Source organism: Psammomys obesus, unplaced genomic scaffold, assembly GCF_907164565.1.
Source record: "Psammomys obesus unplaced genomic scaffold, mPsaObe1.curated_primary_1811, whole genome shotgun sequence".
NCBI classification, from domain to species: domain Eukaryota; kingdom Metazoa; phylum Chordata; class Mammalia; order Rodentia; family Muridae; genus Psammomys; species Psammomys obesus.
The window spans coordinates 3013959-3030166 of record NW_026587032.1 but is presented as its reverse complement, the minus strand read 5'-3'; the positions used below and the strand labels follow the sequence as shown (position 1 = coordinate 3030166).

At 44.1% G+C, this 16208-nt stretch overlaps 1 protein-coding gene across 4 annotated transcripts in view; it reads left to right on the top strand.

Moving 5' to 3' along the window:
* The window catches only part of Cdc42se2 (CDC42 small effector 2), a 65398-nt gene extending 49390 nt beyond the window's left edge, over window positions 1-16008 (top strand). For 3 of the 4 annotated variants that reach the window (XM_055602821.1, XM_055602822.1, XM_055602823.1), the window contains 3 exons: window positions 11133-11234; window positions 13277-13389; window positions 13723-16008. In XM_055602821.1, the coding sequence (XP_055458796.1) occupies window positions 11133-11234; window positions 13277-13375 (201 nt within the window). In that variant the 3' untranslated portion in view covers window positions 13376-13389; window positions 13723-16008. The remainder of the gene's footprint in view (window positions 1-11132; window positions 11235-13276; window positions 13390-13722) is intronic. The other variant, XM_055602824.1, reaches the window with a different exon arrangement.
* Window positions 16009-16208: the final 200 nt, after the last annotated feature.

The following is a 16208-nucleotide window of genomic DNA, read 5'->3' as shown; positions in this document are numbered from 1 at the left end:
GCCTAACACTTGTGCCTTGGTTGAGCTCCTGGCTCATGTCCTGTTGTTGTACTTGCCTTTAGTACACTGGGAATCGGAGTTGTGGGTTATGAATAGTCAATCTCATAGGATAGTGACAAATGACTCTGTGGTGCCCATGGCTCCTGTTGCAGTGTTGGCTAGTTTGGCTTTCACAGAATCTTCATTAATGATGTTTTAACCATAGTTTTTAACAGTTTAATGAGTAAAATGAAATTCTGTGATTTTACTGTGTTCTCTTTCATTGTTCTGTATGATTGCTAACAAGGTTAAGCTTTACCCCCACCTTTCATTCTTTCATCTTTTGTTTCTTAATTCTTAAAGATGTTATTGCATTACTTACTTAGGGAGATGTGTGTGCCATGACATACAAGTGGAGGTCAGAGAACAGCTTTGGAAGTCGGTTCTCTCACTCCACTGTGTGGGTCCTGGCATCAAATACAGGTCCTTTGGCTTGGCAGCAAGTGTCTGTACCTCTTGCTAACCTTTTTAATTTTGGAATGGGGGTCTCATGTATCCCAAGCTAGCCTCAAAGTTACTATTATAGCTACAGATGACCTTGTGCTATTTGTTGTTTGTTTTTTTCTCTACATAGCCCTGGCTGTCCTGGAACTCACTATGTAGACAAGACTGACCTCTGGAATGCTGGGACTAAAGGCATGTGTCACCAGGCCCAGTGCTAACCTTGTATTGTTGATTTTCCTGCCTCCACCTTCCAAATGCTTGGATTACAGGTCAACACCCAGATTAGACCAAGTATCATTTGTGCATGCTAGGCAAGTGCTCTGCCTACTGAGCTACGTCTGCAGCAGGAAGCTAAGACTCTTTTGATGTGTTTATTTATCGGTGTGATTTTCCATATTTCATATACATAGACTATTTTAAATATTCCGAATATCAATTACTGATTGTGTGTATGTATGTACAGTGTGCATGCTGTAGAAAGCCAAAGGCTAATATTAGGTGCCTTCCCTTGTCCTTCTGTCTTCCTCAATGAACTTAGCTCTGATTCGGCAGCATTAGCTGTATGATGAGCACCAAAGAGCCTCCTGTCTTTGCCTTCCCAACTGTAGGGTTACAGGCACAGGTTTCTGTGTTGAATGCTGGGGATCTGCTTGCATGGCAAGCGCATGGCTGCCTGAGCATCTCCCTGTTAGGAGTTTTAGTTAATAGCTGGGGCAGTGGCTCAGTTGAGGGTTCTTCTAGCATGCATGAGGCCGTGGCCTCAGTCTCTAGCAACACAAACACAAAGATAGAACATTAACAAATAGACATCTTAGGCTATGTTTTTGTGTCTTGTTTAAAATGTTTTCTTACTCCTGAGTTATAAAGACACTTAACTAGATTTTTTTTGTAAAAGTAGAATCAGTTGCCATATATATATATAAGCCTGAAGTGAATTAATGTATATTTTGTTTGCTTTTTGAAATAGAATCTTGCTGTGTGTCCCAGGCTGAACTTGAACCGTGTTCTGTTGCCTCAGCTTTCGGAGTGTGGAGGGTTCAGATATGCACCACTATGCTGGGCTTGGAACTGGCTTTGGAAGAAAGAATCTAATTATGCTTACTTTTCCACGTGGTGACTTTTCCCCCCCTACAACTCTTTGCCCCATAGCCCTTTGCCTTGGTATGAGATCTGTCATAGTGTATTGTGGGCATGTTACATAGTGTCTTTCTAAGTTAGCCACATGTTTGCAATTACTCACCTCTGTCTACACGTCAGGTATGAGTCACTCAGAGTCTATTCATTCTGCTTTTCCTGAGCTTAGTATTGAACTGATGTCATGTTCTTCTTTTTTTCTGCTTTATATTGTCCTGGTTTCTGGGAGGGCAGATCTGTCCTTTTGTTTTTATTTTATATTTGGCCAGTCTAAGTGGAATTTTCCATACAAATCTCAAATTTTGTCAGTTTCTAAAAGACATACTGAGATTTCAGTTAGATTTTTGTTGACTTTACAGTTCATCAAATTGGATGTGTGTCTTCATTTGCAGACTAGTTTTGAGAAAGCTTACTTGTACTTGTGTTTTCACTCACTCACTCACTCACTCACTCACTCACTCACTCACTCACTCACTCTTTCATTCATAGGCAGGATCTCCTGTATCCCAGGCTGGCCTCGGACGCTATAACTTTGGATTTCTGATGCTCCTAGTTTCACCTCTTGAGTGTTGGAGTTATGGTTGTGTACCACCAAATCTGGTTTTATGTGGTGCTGGGGATCCAACCCAGGGCTTTGTGCATGGTAGACAAGCACTTGCCGAGCTGAGTGATACTCCCACCTGAAAAGCGGGGGCCGGGGGGAGGGAGGAGAAGAGAGAGAGCTTGTGTTTGCCAAAGGTTGAGACGGATGCTCTCAATTCCTCCATTGCTCTCTACTTTTTTCTTTGTCTCAAGGTCTCACTGAACGACATGAGGGTCTTGTGTTGAATTTTAGTCTTGTATTATCTCATTTTAATTTTAATACTGGCTCATTGACTACTACTAGGTTATGAATCAGGGTGACAGAAAAATCGGAAATAAAATTCCCCAATTCAGTTCTTCCATTGTGTTATCCATGAGCATATGCAGCGTAAGGTCAGTGTCTTTGTCACTGTTCTACTGCTGTGAAGAGACAGCATGACCAAGCCAACTTTAATAAAGAAAGCGTTTAATTGGAGGCTTGCTTATGGTTTCAGAGACTTAGTCCATTATCATTATGGCAGGGAGCATGGCACTGGAACAGTAAATGAGAGCTACATGAAGGCAAAGAGAGACACCGAAAGACGAGAGAACTGGGTCTAGCATGGGCTTTTGAAATCTCAAAATCTTAAAGCCCCCCTCCCCCCACTTCCTCCAAAACACCTCCTACATTAACAAGGCCATACCTCCTAATCCTTCTCAAATATTGCCACTTCCTGGTGAGTAAGTATTCAAATATGAGTCTGTTGGGGACATTCTTATTCAAACCACCACACAGTCATTCTGGCATTTTGAAAGGCACATGTCTACAGGCGGAATCTCTCTGATGAATCTGCGCTGTGCATCTTCCATTGGTAGATTTAGTTTCAAGTGTTGTATATAATTATATATAATATAATTAATATTTAATGTAATATAAATCATACCACATTATATTAATTATATCTGTATTTAATATATTAATATAATTCATATTTATATAATATATACTTTCTTTTATTCTGTTTTTAATAACTTACAGAAACCAGTGAACTTAATAGCCTCATGATAACCTGTATACTAAATATAACCTGTAGGACCTAAATAAAAAATAAAAATAGTAGTTCTTGTATTTTCCTCCTATATCTCATCAGAAGAATTTTTAGAACCCTAATATAAGTGTATTGCCTGCGATAGACTTGAGTGCACAGTTCAGAAACGGTTACCTTTGGGGAAGGGTGGGACAAGTCAGGGCTTATGTGTAGCTTAGACTGTCCTAGAACCTGGACCTACCCTGCTTAGTCCCCCAAGCACTGCTATTACAGGTGTGTGCTGCCTCACCCTGGCTGTACTGCATATGGCCACAAACAGTTGCCATGGAAAGAAAATCAGGGAGAAAAACAACTGTTGTTTTCAAATTAAAAAAAAAAAAAAAAAAGAGGCAAGTAAGTGCCAGCTTTATTTTCCTGTGTCTCTCCCAGTTGCCTTACATCATGCCACACAGTCCTTTATCTGTAGGCCATGTGAAGAGCTCCTGTTAACTGGAAGCTTTTATGAGTCCTGAAACATTGCTTAAATGACCTATTGTTGTACGTCATCTGACCACATGTAAGGGATTGTGTATTTACTTAGAAAATACAGTCTGCAGTTACAAGTTTTGTTGTCGTGTGATGGTGTGAAGGTTTATGCCTTTCTCGGTCATGAATTCTTTTTTGTTTGTTTATTTTTGTTATTTTGAGAGAGGGTTTCTCTGTGTAGCTTTGGCTATCCTCAACTTGCTTTGTAGATCAGGCTGGCCTTGAACTCACAGAGGCCCACCTACCTTCCCAAATGCTGAGATTATAAGGCATGTACCACCACACTAGCTTGGTCATGAATTCTTTTTTTTTTAATTTGTAATTTTTTATTTTATGTGCATTAGTTTGAAGGTGTCAGATCCCTTGGAACTGGAGTTGTAGACACTTGTGAACTGCCACGTGGGTGCTGGGAATTGAACTCCGGTCCTTTGGAAGAGCAGATAGTGCTCTTAACCATTGGGCCATCTCTTCAGCGGTCATGAATTCTTAAATTGCCAAAGTGAAGTTGCTTCTCTAACACCAATAACATGGACTTAGTTTTTTATGAACTTGCAAGAATGGAGGATCAGTCTTTTGCTTGAGGTTATTGTGGTCAAGTCCTGTCTCTTTCATGACTTTGATACATAAGTACAACAGAAACTCGCATTTTGTTCCTTTTATATCAGTTAACAGGGTGATAAAGTTTAGAATGAAACACTTATGGCACACATGTTTATAACTAAGGACATGATGCAGATTCATTATCCAGAATTAATATTACATTGATTTGGGAGAGAGTATTGGCCATTCTTCCATGAACTGAGTTCTGTTCTTAGTACCCAAGTTGGAAGGCTCACAATAACCTGAAACCCCATTTTCAAGGGATCTCATATCTTTGAAGGGAGGCTGAGATGGGAGAATTATATATTCCAAGCCAGACGAGGCTACACAGAAGGATTCTCCTGCTCCCCAACAACCACCAACCACTAAACACAGTATTTTTCAGGCATAAAGTGGACTATTTTCTTTTTTTAAAGGAACAGCATACTTTTCAAGTATACACTATTAAAAATTCAAGACAAACATAGATGCAGTTGTCAGCAGCCAGGGGAATTCCACAGTTGGGCCTCTCAAAGCAAAACAGGAAGCTTGAGAGGGCGCTCGCAGCCCTGCTGTGTGGGCTTGGGTAGAGTCACTGTGTTTCCTGGAACACTTCGATCTTACAGGGCACTTCATTAGCTGCCAGCCATGCAAATAAATAATCTCTGTCGTACTTAAAATGTTTTTCATTCTGCGTAAGGTCAGAGGTTAGAGGCACAGACGTGAACAGTGTGCTAGAGTAGAGGTGATTAGGCAAAAGTCTCTTTCCATGGAATTTCTGCATCATGTCAAGATGGAGTACTGTGGAGTTGACACAGAAGGTCTTGCCACCCTGTGAGCCTTGCCTTCACGTGCTGTGTACAACTATGAAAGTGTGTTTGTGGACATGGGGAAAGTCAGCTGACTGAGAGGAGAGTGAGGAACTCAGATTTATTTTGTCTTGTTGCAGTTGAACCTCTTAGAGTTCTGTGATTCACAAGGAGTAGCTATTAGTATGTGCCGTAAGTCACCACTCTCAGAATAACTGCACATGAAGGAAAGCACACGCTGTAGGGTTCCTTTTAAATGAATTTCAGGAAGATGCTGGCAGACATGTGCTGGTGGTTAGAGCAGTGGCTACATGGAGAAGGGATGAGGAGGGGACTTTTAGGAGGATGGCTATGCCCACTGTGGAGACTGGTGGGCTCCTGGGCTTGCTCTCCAGCCTTCTTCTTTTTCTTTTTCATCTCTTCCTTCCTCCGCCATCTCATCTTAAGGCTGTTTGTGGACAGCCATGTGCCTTTGTCAAAAAGCGAGGTAGAGGCTTCCCACCATTGCTTTTCTGTGTGGCCCTTTGGAATGTGTTTGCACATCCTCTCTCAGGACTTAGGATAGGCTGGGGTGCTGAGCTCGCTGTGGTGGTTGTTCTTCCCCTAGCCCTTAGTCACACAGCAGTTGGAGTGAGTCACTTATTGTAGCTGTGTGGGCTCTGTGTAACCTCTTCAGGCTCTATAGCTTATTGGTGGGCATGGAGAGGGGCCATGGAGCCTCTGCAGGGGTCTTCAGGGCCAGGACGATAGAGCCGGAAGGAAGGTATGACTCAAGTCTGCCAGGTCTGTCTAGAGAGGGCCCTCCATCTGGCCGAGTACACAGCAGAGTCCCTTGCTCCTACAAGGGAGATTTCTGTGAGACCTTGGGAGATAGCACCAGTCCTGTAGGTCATTGCCCCCACAAGTACAGCTGCTGTCCTCTTCTTGTGGTAGAGTTTGCCTAGGTGCCTGTTTCTAACCTCAGTTGGTACTGTTGGGGGCAGAAAGTCTAATAATCTGTCTTACTTAAGATGCTGGGAATTGATCATGATACATATAGCTGGGTGAACTGGAATGAACAGCTTCTAAAGGCAGATTCAATGGAAATTTAGTGGTTATTAGCAAAGGGGAACGAGGCTACCATCACAGCCTCTTTGCTTCGCTTCTTTAGGCTCTTTTACAGAATTTTGCTTCATTGTCCCAAACAGGAACAGAGGGGAGGGAAGTAAATGAGTGTGGTGGGTGCAAACAGACAAACTAAGTCTGGGTGAGCCAAGTGTAGACAGGGTCTGGACCCTCTCTTGGCTTTCTAATACTGTTTAAAGCTGAAAGTCCAGAACACTCTCACTAAAGGCCTGAAGATTAAATTTAGAGAAATAAAACACAAATGACCTGGGTGTATCACTTTTAAAGTTTTTGCTGTATTTATTATAACTTTTTAAGAATTAATTCATTTTACATCCCAATCACAACTTCCTCTCCCTTCTCTCCTTCCAGTCCCTCCCTTTCACTACACCGCTGCCATCCTCTTGTCCTCCCTTTCTTCTTAGAAAAAGAGGGAGGCCCTCTGTGGATATCAACCTGCTTTGGCATATCAAGTTGTAGTAGGAGTAGGTACACCTTCTCCTGTTATGGCTAGGCAAGGCATCCCAGTTAGGGGACAGGGATCCAAAGGCAGGCCACAGAGTCACATAAAGCTCCTGCTCCTGCTGTTAGGAGTCCTACATGAAGGCCAAGCTGTCCAACTGTTACATATGTGCCGAGGGCCTGGGTCTGTTTTATGTATGCTCTCTGGTGGTTCAGTCTCTGTAAGCCCCTATGGGCCCAGGTTAGTTGATTCTGTAGGTTTTCTTGTGGTGGCCTTGACTCCTTGGTTCTTCAGTCCTACACGCCTTTTCCCTCTCCCCATAGAATTTCCCAAGCTCTGCTTAGTGTTTAGCTGTGGAAGCCGCTCAGATGACAGTTTTGTTAGGTGGCTGTCTGGACGTATAGCAGACTATTACTAATAGTCAGGGGTGGCTCTCTCTCATGGGATGGGTCTCAAGCTGAGCTAGTCATTGGTTGGCTATTCCCTCAGTTCTGCTGCATTTTTACCCCTGCACATCTTGTTGGTAGGAGAAATTGTGGGTTTTGTGGCTGGGTTGATGTCAAAGTCCCTCCATTGGGAGTATTTTCTAGTTACAGGAGGTGGCTGTTTCAGGCACCATATTCCTCGTTGTCTTAGGTTTCTAGCTTGTCCCAGAGGTCCATCCTCCATTCCAGTTCTTTCTCCCCACTTGATCCTTCCTGCTCCACTTCCTGCCTCTTCCTCACCCAGATCCCTCCATCCATCCTGGTGTCTATTCTGTTTTCCCTTCTCAGTGAGTGAGATCCAAGTGTTTCTCCTTGGGCCCCTCTTGTTACTTAGCTTCTTTGGGTCTGTGGATTGTAGTATCCTTTATGGTAGTTATCCTGTATGTTATGGCTACTATCTACTTATAAGTGAGTACATACCATGTTTGTCTTCCTTGATCTGGGTGACACATGCCTTTAATCCCAGCATTTGGGAGGGCAGAGGCAGGAGGATCTCTGAGTTTGAGGCCAGCATGATCTACACAGGAAATTCTAGAACAGCCAGGCCTATATAGTGAAACCTGTCTCAAATAATATAGAAAAAGACACAGGTCAGTGTGTTGACAAACTGTGTTAGAGGCTAGCAAAGCTTAGTCCTCACAGAGGCTTAAACATATGTCAGTAACATCTAAGAGTGAGCTCTTGAAAAACTATCATAAGGGCCAGATAGATGACATAGTGGGTAAAGGTACATACCACGCAGGCCCAGTGTCCTGAGTTCAATTCCTGTGTGTAAGGAGAGAACAGACTTTCTAACTTCCATGCGTCAGCCTGGGCACAGGCTTCCTGCAGTAATAGTGATAATTGTTATTACTTATTGTTGCTGCTACTGAAAACAAACAAAAACTCTGATTCAGAATTACAGTTTGTAGTCAAGTGGCTTCAAGCATTTGACCAACATAGGAACACCTTAAGTTTGAAGGGTTATTTGTTTCATGTGGGGGCATTTTGTCTGTATGTGTGTCTTGCATCATGTGTATGCAGTTGCTTGAAGAGACCAGAAGAGGGTGTTGGAGCCCCTGAAACTGGTTATAAATATGAGCTATAATGTGGGTACTGGGAATAGAACCCAGGTCCTCTGCAAGAGCAACCAGTGCTCTTAACCACTGAACCATATCTTCAGCCCTATTATCTTATGTGTGGATTCCTAGCATCCACATAGAAAATTGTGCATATCTGTAAGCCCCGCCCTGGGGGATGGGATGGGATGGAGAAGATCCTTGAAGCTTGCTGGCTAGCCAGCTTAGCCAGATAGTGAGAGGTTCAGTGAGAGACCCCGTCTCAAAAACTAAGGGAAGCTGGTGTGGTGCCTGTAATTCCAGCACTCTGGGAGGCAGAGGCAGGCAGATCTGTTCTAGAAAATTTAAAAGCTGAGTGTTGGGTTATGTTTATTATTAATCTTAACATTATCATAGTGGTATTATTTAATCCACTATCACAAATAATAAGACACAGACATCTGTTAGATTTATAATTGCCTTATTTACCTTGGGCCGGGCAGATATTTCACTTACATTGACTCAGTAACCTCACCATCCATCTCCCAGCTCCCATTCAATGCCATCCACCTTAATCATCCTCATCTGGTCTACCTTCCATCCATAGTCCCATGGTACTTGCTTGTATTCTTCATCTGGCCTTTTCACACCATGGAATCCTTCCTCCCAGCCCACCTGGTTCCTTCTCCATCATGGAGACCTCCTTCCTCCTGTCTTCCCATCTGTTTTTCTGTGATTTTCCTGTCCCAGAAGCTCAGGAACTTTAGCCACACACATTCTGCTCTGCCCAGGTATAGGCTGTTTAATCAACCAATCAGGTATGTCTTAGGCAGGTTTACAAAACAAGGGTAGGTATAACCAGATCTTGAGGGGCCAGCATTAGAACAACCCCCAACACAGATCTTTGAGTTCAAGGCCAGCCTGTTCTACAGAGTAGTTCCAGGACAGCTAAGGCAAAACAGAGAAGCTCTGTTTCAAAAAAAAAAAAAAGGAAGACAGTGGGTCCTCTGGCCTTCCAATGGGCCCAGGTTGTCAGAACACGCATGGCTGCATGTGTGTGTTTTAGTGTCCTAGTTTTATCCTGCCACAATGGTGAGGCAGAGCTAAGAGGACTGTTGAGTGTGAGGTGTTCACACTCTAGCCTTTGTCAACTCCTGAAGAGAGTGAGTTATTTTCCTGTAATATGTTATAAAGAGACATTTTAAAATAATGGAAGAAAACAATCTCTAAGGACTTTCTCTTACACACACACACACACACACACACACACAGAGTGAGCAAGTGAGCATGGGCACTTGAGCAGCTCTAGAATAGCAAGAAGGAACACATGGTTCAGACACACTGTGTTACCATGCAGAGTTACTGGGACTAAAACCCAAGTCAACTCAGAGAAGGCACATGCCATTGCTGAACGTAGGGAAAGCAAGTGTTTCCAAAGAAAAGTATCCAGCTGCTGTTGGGCTTTATTCAGCAACAATAAAGATCAAAACACTGGAAGCCAGCTTCTGCATTTACACGTGAACTGTTCACTTCTGCGTGTCTGCAGAAAGCCATGTTTTGACAGACAAGCTGCCACGTCGACCGTTAGGATTAGGGCTGATGAGAAGGGCAGCAGCATTGCGGATGAGTGGACTTGCAGTGCTGCACCCTGAAGTTCCATCCCTACAGTTCAGAGTTCCTGCAAACTTTGGAGTGGTGTGCTGTCACAGGGAAGCCTGCTGAGGACAGTGACCCAGCTCCTCTGGTGGCTGCTCTTAGTTGTGTCATATCTGAGGGATATGTGCAAACCTCAGATGAGCAGAGCTGTCGTGAGGCAGGAAGGGAAGCAAGGGTGCCAGCATGGCTGCTTACTGGGAAACTGTTTAGCCGGGCAGTCACATGTGGCAATAACACTCGTAACTCAGCACTCGGGAGCTGAGCCTAGGCTACATAGATGAGACCCTGTCATAACACGAGAATGTGCTTGTCAGGAATTAGGAAGCAAGTCCAGCCTTGTTGAGTTTGGACAGTCATAATGCAGTGAACAGACCAGTACTAAAACCTTGCCCCTCCCCGCAGGCCAGCTGAATGGACAGTTTCATTCCAGTGTGGAAGGTAGTTGGATACAACCCAAGTAAATGACATCAGAATATAATTAACTTGTTAACAAGAGCTACAAGATCATGCTTAAAATCAAGAACATTGAGGTCAAATCACACATGTTCTTGGCTAATGATGAGGTGATCTTACATTTGCCTTATTTTATTTTTGACATAAAAATACATGTCAGTGGTCATGTTCACTGACATGTCCACTGTTTGTATAATGTTTTAGTCAAGATAAAATATTTCCTCAGGTATCTATCATTCCATTTAGTCATGGCTTCCAGTCTTAACATTTGAGAGGTAGTAGCAGGATGATCAGGAGTTCAAGGCCCATCTGAGCTACATGAGATCCCATCTTTAAAAAAAAAAAAGATTATTTCTTTAGTTTTGTTTTTGAAAATATCTCATAACATAGCCCAGGCTGGGCTCAAACCCAAGGTCCTTTTGTCCCAGCCTCCTCAGACCTGAGATTACGGGTATGTCACCATCCAGCTTATTACTTACTGCTTTGTGCTAAAACCTCCAGATGCTCCCTCAAGTAAAGCTGTAACTGTGTGGCTGCATGCATCACTGCATCATGGGCGCAAAAGGCAACCTTCGGGACTTAGTTCCTCTTTCCACCATGGAGTCAGGATGGGACGTGGGCTTCAGGACATGCACGGCATGTTTTTGTACTGGTGGAACCATCCTGACTGCTCATCCTCTTAGAGTTTTGTTGTTTCATTGTTTCAAAGAGAAATTAAAAGTATGAGAATTGGGTTTTCAGACCAGTGTGGGAGAATAAGACCATTTTCTCAATACATTGTTCTCATGTTTTAGAAAAGGCGACGACGGATTGACCGAAGTATGATTGGAGAGCCAACCAACTTTGTGCACACAGCTCATGTAGGATCCGGAGACCTATTTAGTGGGATGAACTCAGTAAGTGTGTCACATGGGCTGGTGGGACAAGGCCCAGTGGAGCCTGCATGACAGACTCACACCTTTAAATGACTCTTTATACTTGTTGTGTGTGTCCCCTTGTAATAACGTCATGTCAGGTGCGTTCTGCAACTAGATTTTACCAGTCATAAGTTGAAAATATTCGGGAAAAAAACCATTGTGCTTATACAACCCTTTCTTGTTGCCAGTCCCACAGCAATACCGTCTAGCAGGTATTTGTACATACTGCTACCTAGAATGAGTTAATGTTTGTGGGAGATGGGATGGCTGTGTGCAACAGTCAGACCACGTCATGCAAGAACATATGAGTGTGAGCATAAATTTTAGATCTGAACTTGGAAAGGATTAGTTATTGATTGATTATTAAGTTCCTACCATGGGACTCAAGTTGAACTTTTAATATCTATGCCAGGCCTTTAATCTCAGCACATAGAAGGCCAAGGCAGGGGGAAGATCTCTGAGTTCGAGGCCAGCCTGGTCTACAGAGTGACTTCCAGGACAGCCAGGGCTACATAGAGACCCTGACTCAAAAACCAAATAAGTAAATATTAAAATTTACCCTCTTGTTGTGAACTGCTTCTCACATACTTTAAGGTTTAGTTTTAGTTCTGTGTTTGTGTGTGCGTGTGTCACATGTGTGCAGAGACCAGAAGAGGAAGTCTGATCTCCTGGAGCTGGAATTACAGAAGTTGTGAGCCACATGTTGTGGTTGGGTGCTGGGACCAGAACTCAAGCCCTCTGCAAGAATTGTAGTGCTCTTAACCATTGGCCAACTCCTCATCCCTACATCCATGTTTGTTGAGTCAACTTCACAAAAATGTCAGTGTTTCCCTGAAGGCAGGTGTTTGAATGCTGGAGGTGTTGGCTACTGTGGCTAAGTTCTTTTCTGCTAAGCAGATAATTGGAATTTGCATACATCCCTTTAGGACAAACTAGCAAAAATTTGCTATATTCGGCAGTTGGTTATAAAGTACCTGAAATGAGGAAGAATCTGCTGTCTTTTGTGTAGAGATTTTAATACATGCCAGAATGGATCTTAGGTTCATTCATCTGGACTCTATATCAAAGGAGAACATAGCCAGCCTTTTGCTCCCTAGAAAGCATGATGCTGGGTGTCGCTACATTGACACTGTTGTAGAAGCAGAATGAGGTCATTATGTTTAGGCTTCCTAGCTAGGATCAACAGAGTTGGGATTGGAGTAGATAATGAGTGTCTGGTACATGCAAATCCACTTGTCCCCTCAGTGACTAGGAAAGCAAGGGAGCCGTTTATAGCTCCTGCTGTCAGTCTGTGAAAGGACGTGTTTCTCTGGCAGCCTAGTGGAGAGTAAGGGTATCACGATGTGTAGAGAGGACCAGCTGTCTGCTGGGCAGCAGGGTGAAGGCAGCAAAGGGGCCATGGGCGCTCTGGCTCTGGTTGGTATGCTTATTCAAATCTGGCTGAAGGACTTGTGTAGCAAGTTTATCATAATCAGTATCCTCTTTCCCAATCAATAAATGTCTTCACTTCAGATTCCATCTAAAGATGGAGGCCCACCCCAACTGTGGCTGATTCATCATTGGACATCACCTCCAAACTTCCTGCTTGGTTTCATCCTCCTAGCACTGTGGCCTGACTCACTCCCTGCTTCCAGAATGTTTATAGTTTACAGGAGCTGGGTTGAATGACCGCGATAAACACTTTGCAGTCCATCAGAATGAGACCCTGGTCTTACCTCAGAGCAGGGTCTATACCTTCCCTTCAGCCTGTGTTATGAATGCATTGCAGAGTGAGGTGGGGGGGGGGGGGGGCAGTATGACTACAAGTTCAAGGCCAGCCTGGGCTACATGAGGACATGCCTGGGGAAAAAAGCAAAGCAAACTCACAGATGTCCAATACTGGCCTCACCATTTGCACTGTAAAAAGAAAATTAAGGTGTTTAAAACTGGATTTGTGTTCCCTGCAGCAGGAGGATGGTGGTGAAATCACTGTTGCACTGACTGTCCCTGCTGTGCTTCTGCTCTCTTCCTGTTTGCTGTAGGTCAGCTCCATTCAGAACCAAATGCAGTCCAAGGGAGGCTATGGAGGCGGGATGCCTGCTAATGTGCAGATGCAGCTGGTGGACACCAAGGCAGGATAGCCCTGGTCCCTTCGGTGAGTGCTCTCTCCTTAGCCCTGAGGCTAAAACAGTTAACCGAGTCAAATTGCCTTCTCTGTGGCCTCAGCAGAGACTTCATTCTCAGGTTAAAGGTCAGGCTGTCTCCTCATCTGAAGGCCTTGAGACGCAGCTTCTGGGTAGGGAGGAAGCTTTGTTCTGTGCTTCTGGTGTCTGAGCACTTGGGAGGCAGAGGCAGGCAGATCTCTGTGAGTTTGAGGCCGGCCTGGTCTACATAGTAAGTTCCAGGACAGCCAGGACTATGTAGAGAGACTGTAAAAGAAACAAAAGCCTAAAAAATAATAACTTGAAATTTTTGTTTTGTTTTGTAGGTCTTTGTGAATTTCTGTATTTTCTCTGTCCACAGTTCTATACTATTTTTGTCTTGTGATTGGATTTCTTTTATTTTTATTATAAAAACGAAGTGTGGCAGCAACCTGTTCACCCCTGTGATCTCCAGCAAGACATTCCTGCTCGAGGAAGGCGGCGTCAGACCGACGTGACCTACCTTGCCGTCAGCGGTATGCATGCCTGGGACTCTGACAGAGTTCTTTGGATCGTAGCTGAATTTTCAATGTTTAATCGACATGGATTGGATCTTAGCATGGTCTTTTTCGTGACTGCTAGCACTGTTTTTAATTTTTCAGTTTTAAACCTTTTCATTGCGCCTCCAGCCCCTCTGCCTTATGATTTTACTGGTAAGCAAAGACCTGTAATTACTGCCACCACTTATGTCTATTTTGAAGGCGTGAGACCCACAAGCACAATAGTCCTTTTCATCTGTTGGAAACTTGAGCGGAGCGCGCGTCTGCACACTCCATGGTGCTGCTCAGAGGGGACCCCACAGGACGCCAGACACCGGCGTCCTGAGCTGCTGCGGCTTGAGGATGCTGCTCTCTTGGAGGATGCTTTCCATAATCCCAGTGGGTTCTGGTCTGATTAGAGCAGTGACAAGAAAGCAGAGGCAGCCACTTGGCTGTGAATGTTCAGTGTATTTATTTGAGAGTAAGGACCTGTGATTGTGAGCAGATACCGTTTGTATCTGAGTGTTGTGAAGCCCATCCAGTTTCTCAGCATCTTCGTCCTGTTAGCTCTTTGTGGACCTGCCTCTGTTTTCTTTTAGTCTTTTGGTGTCCATTTGTTTCCACTAGCTGTTTGTTGAAATTCTGGCCTCTGCTACCAGCTGTGACTTGCAGGCCCTCAGCCTTCCAATGTTCCACTTACTGTGGAGGCTGTGGCAGCTTCCAACAGCAGCCTGCTGCCTGGCTGATTCACTGACAGTAGCCAGCCCTCACACTGGCTGTGTGTGTTTAGTCAGTGGCCTTTGCTCAGGTCCCATTCTGTTCCTCTTCCCCGCCGAGTGTGGGTAGCCGGGCTTGTGGTCCAGGTTACTTTCCATCTAACTGCCTTTGATTGATTAACATTCACCCAGAAGATGGGTCTTAACTGAAATTAGAGCTCTGAAGGCACTTAGAGCCTTTTTTTTTTAAGAGAAGCTGTGATCTTTTTCTCTTCTGCCTTTGCCTGTCCTTGCCCTACACTGATCCTGTCCTGAGAATGCTGACTGAAGAGCCACTGGGCTGATGTAGGCAAAGCCGAAAGCATTTCTCCTACCTTTCTTCTGACCTTAATTTACCAGTAGGAACACTGGATGACCTGATCCTTTGATTTTTTTTTTTTTTTTTTTTTTTTTTTTGTAATTCTTACTGTTCATAGGTGTCATTCCCAAGCACAGACAGAATCTGTCTAGGAGAAACATTTAATTCACTGTTGTCTTTAACTCACCATGCGGACACTGCACTCTTGAGTTTGTCATTCTGCTTAGCCAGGGCAAGGTTCCTGCCAGGGCACTGCTGTGTGCAAACTCTTTCTGTATGACAGACAGGGATCTCTTGGCATCGTCAGCACTGATGGATGGGACAGCACAAGGAGCCATTGTCCCCTCCCCTGTCACTGTTTGCTGCTCCAAGGCCAGTTATTAATAAGCCAAAGGCTCGTGGAGCCCATAATGGTCCTGCAGCTGCCTCTGACCTCTCAGCAGTGAGACACTGTATACAGTGCACTGCGCCGGTGCCCTGGAAGGTTTCAGTAAAGTCAAGAAAATGTACAGAGTAACCTTGTACATGATGGTTTTCTATGGTGGCCTAAGGATGCTGGCAAAGGTGCAGGGAGGCAAGCTTCCCACCTCCCTACATGGGATTGTAAACCTTGGGAACTCCTTTGTTCCCCGTAGTAACACATCTCATTTTTAAATCGGGGCTAATAGGATTTTGTACCCAGAATTTATTATATTAATACTTCTCTGAAATACGTGGTGACAACTAGTAAGCAAGAGAAACAGCTGACTGCAGCAGTGCTGGGCGTGGCTTCTCCAGTGGGCCTGGAAAGTTTGTCCATTAGCTTCCTTTGGTTACTAATGGAGCTGGTGTAGAGAGCAGCAGCCTTGACCTGTTCAGTGGCTTCTGCTGAGCACCAGAAGACAAGATGGACGTATTTTTATAATATAAGCATACTTTTTTTGTACATTGTGTTCATTCTTGAATAAAGTGAGCTCACTGTTGGCTTGTAGATATTAAAAAGAAAGTATTGATTTTGATTCAATAAATGTTTTCTTTTAGTCCTGGTTTGGATTTTTCCTTTTCTTAATGAAATTTTACTCACCAGAACTTACGTAGGGGATCTTGTAGCATTCTTCAGCGACAACCCACAGGTGCTGACAACTCACCACTCCTTCCTTTAAAGGTTGTAAGTACTAATGGATGTTAGCTGAGCAAGGCAGTACCAGCCTTCAGTGTGAGAGGCTGCAGCAGGAGGATTG